Source organism: Volvox carteri (genome assembly GCF_000143455.1).
Source record: "Volvox carteri f. nagariensis unplaced genomic scaffold VOLCAscaffold_24, whole genome shotgun sequence".
NCBI lineage: Eukaryota > Viridiplantae > Chlorophyta > Chlorophyceae > Chlamydomonadales > Volvocaceae > Volvox > Volvox carteri.
In genome coordinates, this window is record NW_003307567.1 from 1,126,246 (window position 1) to 1,127,896 (window position 1,651).

At 56.0% G+C, this 1,651-nt stretch overlaps 1 protein-coding gene across 1 annotated transcript in view; it reads right to left on the reverse strand.

The window, feature by feature from the left end:
* VOLCADRAFT_105151 (uncharacterized protein) overlaps positions 1-1,651 on the reverse strand; it is a gene marked incomplete at both ends in the record, with an annotated part of 13,315 nt that overhangs the window by 9,960 nt on the left and 1,704 nt on the right. Inside the window, 4 exons of the mRNA XM_002951576.1 lie at positions 59-80; positions 390-397; positions 496-612; positions 851-929. Coding sequence (XP_002951622.1) covers positions 59-80; positions 390-397; positions 496-612; positions 851-929 — 226 coding nt within the window. The remainder of the gene's footprint in view (positions 1-58; positions 81-389; positions 398-495; positions 613-850; positions 930-1,651) is intronic.

Sequence of the window (1,651 nt, forward strand, 5' to 3'; positions counted from 1 at the left end):
TGTGGGGGCTTGCTTGCTAGCTCGGCTCGCAGCCAGCGCCAAGAGTACTGGTCGGGACCGGCATCGCGGTTGAGACCGAACTGGGTTGTGGGGAAGGGGGAAGGGGGTAGGGGGTAGGGGGAAAGCAGTCACGCAGTGTCAAGAGCCCAGGAGACCACATCACGAAAGGGGGGATGGGAAGGGGTGTGTGTGTGTGTAGACTACACATACACACACACCCAATCACATCGGGCTTGCAGACATACGCACGCACACGCTCTCCATGCTTTCCTTTCAGCGAAAGGCATATTATCTTGGTAAGGTTGATACCGGAGTGTGCGAGGCTCAGGGCTTGGGCATATGCGCCAACCCCCGAAACAATACACACACGCATACACACACATTCGCACCTGTATGCCTGTATGTACACCCAAGGGTTTACAGAGTATCATGTATCGTACCCTGCCCTCTGAAGCCCTCCCCCCTTTTCCCCCTCCCCCCCTTCCCCACGCGTACCTTCCCCTCCAACAAAAACACACACGTGTAATGACCCGTGAGGGTCTCCAGAGCCCAGGATGTCGTACCCCCGTCCAGGAGGGAGTAGCTGCCCACGTACTTGGCCATGGCCTTCTCCTGTGTGTACGGCAAGGCGAGGTGAGGCGAGGAGTTGCGGTCATGACGGCAAGGAGAGCGGAGGGGCGGCTGTGGTGTCACTGATAGCGATGGTGGTGGTGTGGTGATGGTGATGGTGGTGGTGATGGTGGTGGTGACGCGCATGGTACGACGAAATGGCTCCTCCTGCACCCACTCCATTATACACAACCTCTCCCGCAACCCTCAGCCCCCACCCCCGACATCTCCCCCCCCTTACCAGCAGCAGCACCCAGGCCTCATTCCCAGAGGGCTGAGCGAAACAGGGCTGAGCGCCCTGCTGCCGCCAAACGGGAATGCTGCGAACAACACGGAAAAGGAGAAAGAAGATGAATGAAAATGAGATAAAACGCGAAAAGGAGAAGAAAGACATACAGAAAACGTGAAAAAACAGAAAACGAAAAAGAAGATGAGGAGGAGATGGAAGAGGAGGAGGAGGATGGCGGCATTGAGGAGGAGGAGAAGATAACGAAGAACAAAGACGGCGCGGGCGGGAAAAAAGGGTGGAAATATACGAGGGTTGGCGAACAAGAAGAAGAAGAAGAAGGAGAACAAAATCCCCAATATCTGTTATTAATTAAACCCGTACAGACATACAGACGTACCCCTTGTAACAGCTCCTTAAAGCTTTGCCGCGCCGGCCTCCCACCCTTCCTCCAAACCCGTACCCGTTACCCCGACTTCTTAACCGTAACTGCAACTGTGTCCGTAACCGTAACAACCACCTACTTGTCATCAACCACCACCTCGCGATATCGCTTGACCTGCTTGTCCCACAACTTGAGCTGGTATCTTTCAAAAGGTGAGGGAAAAGTACGTACAAGCAAAAACGGAGGAAGGAAAGGGGACGGAGAGAAGGGGGGTTAAGTGGGTGAGGAGGTTGCGGAGGTTGTAATGGATGTTACTTACTACTCCCACCCTCCCCCTGCCCCTCCCCTTCCCCCTCCCTCCCTCTCCCCCTCCCCCTCCCCTTCCCCCTCCCCCCTTCTCCCCCTCCCTCCCTCTCCCCCTCCCTCCCTCT